This window comes from Chanos chanos, chromosome 3, assembly GCF_902362185.1.
Source record: "Chanos chanos chromosome 3, fChaCha1.1, whole genome shotgun sequence".
NCBI lineage: Eukaryota > Metazoa > Chordata > Actinopteri > Gonorynchiformes > Chanidae > Chanos > Chanos chanos.
Window position 1 is genome coordinate 37,193,435 of NC_044497.1, and position 2,784 is coordinate 37,196,218.

General features: G+C 43.6%; 1 protein-coding gene across 1 annotated transcript; it reads right to left on the reverse strand.

Moving 5' to 3' along the window:
* Nucleotides 1-676: 676 nt before the first annotated feature.
* Nucleotides 677-1,441, reverse strand: ngfa (nerve growth factor a (beta polypeptide)). Its single transcript, XM_030770035.1, has 2 exons — nt 1,343-1,441; nt 677-1,252 (listed from the first exon to the last, which is right to left on the reverse strand). The coding sequence occupies exons 1-2, from the start codon at nt 1,439-1,441 to the stop codon at nt 677-679; spliced, it is 675 nt and encodes a 224-aa protein (XP_030625895.1).
* Between the last annotated feature and the right edge of the window lie 1,343 nt (nt 1,442-2,784).

A 2,784-nucleotide genomic window follows, 5' to 3' on the forward strand; every position in this document is an offset into this window, starting at 1 on the left:
ACAGCTGAGGGAGAGCTGGCATGAAAGTGGCACCGCAAATGGTCCTCCAGCCATTCATTTGACATGTTTAAGAGAATGCTATATATATTGTATATTAATTTGCATGTAATAAGCTGTGGTTTATTTGCTGTGAAAGTGGTTATGTGTTTAAACTAGTCCTTTTATATCTTTGGTACCATTTCTGTTTCAAGCGATTACAGTATTCAAATCAACCGTGATTTGAAACTAAATATTGAGTATTGACTTAACCATACAACAGAAAGACAAGTCAATGCCCCTGAAGACATGTACCAAGGTGTTTAATAAATAACAGCATCAAAACAACATCAACAACAACAACAAAAAACAACAACAAGCTTGTTTTCTTTATGTATACGTTATATACACATATATATTTATATATATTTATATATATATATATATATTCATATTTTGACTGTATAAACTATATAAATATGACATGCAGTCCTCATAACTTAGAACAACCAATAATTTACAGTGTGAGGTAGGGTAGGAGGGGTGGGGTTTATGGGGTTTGTGGGTGGGGAAAGGTGGATGGAGGAGGATCACTGTATTGGCAGTAAGGCTGTGGTGACTGACAGGTGGAAGGGGCAAACAGAGGGAGGCTGCAGACGATTGGCCGAACTGTCCGCCTGTCATCTGTCAAGTCAGTCAGTCAGTGCCTCCAGGACTTGCGGCTAAGCACGCACACACAGGCTGCATTGATACGGATAAGTCGCCAGGCGATCTGGTTTTTGAAGGATGTGAGAGCCCGTACAAAAGTGTGTGTGTTAGTGCAGTAGGAGTTCCAGTGCCGGCTGTCGATGCCCCTGCAGCCAGTTGATCCTGGTTTGACTCCACTGGCTCCTCTTCCAGCCCCGGCCCCGCTGCTGGCTTTGGTGACTCGGCAAGTGGTTTCATAGAAAAACTGCTTCTTCACCACGTTATTGATGCGGACGTCCGGCAGGACAGTAACTTCGTTTCCCGCCATGTCTGTGGCTCGGGTCAGGTTACCTACCCAGTGGTTAACGCTGTCACACACTGAATATTCACCCCGGTGAGGGAGCTGCCCGGCTTTGCGGCGAACCCGCGGGCCTCTTGACCCACTGGTGCCACCCATCTCAGACTCTGAGGGCGGCACATCGCTGAAGACCACACGAGGTGAACGGTAGCGGCGTTTGTTAAAAAGTTTGGGGTCCACAGTAGGTATGAGGTCAGATTGAGAATTCTGAATGGTGGGTGTGGTTTGGGACTCATGGTTTGCATGCTGATTGGCTGGCAACAAGGTGGGCTGTTGTGCAGCCATGTGCTGATTGGCTAGCGACAAGGCAGGCCGTCGTGCTGCTGCGTGCTGATTGGCTGGCGGCTGGGCGTCCCCTCCCATGTTGAGTGCAGCCTGGACGCTGATCAGGACGAGCAGGACCAGCGTCGACGACCTCATGGGCACACGTCCTGCAGGATATACAAAATACATTTTCATTAAGTACAGTTTTATTCAAATTAGTCCTCAGAATTATAGCAAACCCACTGGCATTAACCCAATGTACAACATCAAATAATATTACTATTTGATTCAATTCACTCAAAACTAATAAAATACTATTATTACTATTGGTAATAATAAAATCAGCTTTTGGGCAAATTGGGGATAGGGACTGGAATTTTTGTATTTCAATTCACCTCAATCCAATTCAATCCAATTAGTCTGATTTGCTTTAGTTGAAGGTATTAAAAATGATATTACTATTCATAAAGGTATCAGAGAGAGAGGGAGGGAGAGAGAGAATTTGAGTAACTGGACAGACTTTCAAACCTTCAAGGGGCTTTGTATGTAAGAAATACTCAGTGAAAACCTTCCATCATGGTGAAAGTGACAGATTTTTATTTGGACATGTACCATATGGACAGAATTTGCTCAGGATGCAAACACCCTTTAGAATCTCATGCTGAGTGTTATGTATCTGCCCTGACTGTTACCTGATATGATGGTGTGATTCATGTATGTATTGACGATTTTGTTGGTTTGTCGTGTGTGCTGGAGAATTATAATGTTCTTATCTGACGAGTGTATGAAATTTGTCTCTCTACGGTAATGGAGTGTCTACACCCTGAGCTCATAGCAGCTCTCAGCAGATAGAGGAGAGGAAATGTGTATGTTAGCAGATGAAAATGAGTGATACAGTGTGTGTGTGTGTGTGTGTGTGTGTGTGGCGGTTGTGGTCTTACCTGTGGAGTGTCAGCAGGTGAAGTAAGGGCTGGCAGGCTCCTAAAGCCAGCATTCACTGCAGGCCGAGCCCTGAGCACCTGCCATCAGGACTGCCCCACTACGTCTGAAAATTAAACAAACACACACATGCTTGTGTTTATACCCTAGCAATGACTTCCCTCTGTCTACCATTTTAATGTAGCTAAAGATTAATGAGCTACTACATAGTCTAACCGTAACCATAACCAAATACATTTTTGGCACCTCAGCAGTAACAGTCATTTCTTTTATAAGAAATGAAGAACAGCAAATGTCCGCAGAGAGTGCGTGACTGTCACTTATTTATATGTAGTCATGGAGATATTTGCTCCACACAATGCTACAAGAATGTAAAACACACACACACACACACACACATACACACACACACACACACACACACTCACAGACTGCCATGAAACACTGAAAAAAAAAGGTTTGGGATATGGTGTACAGCACAACATTACTATGTAAAGCAACGGTATTTCCTCTGATTCTTATCATGACTGAATCCATCTGCAAACATGTTTCCTGTGTTA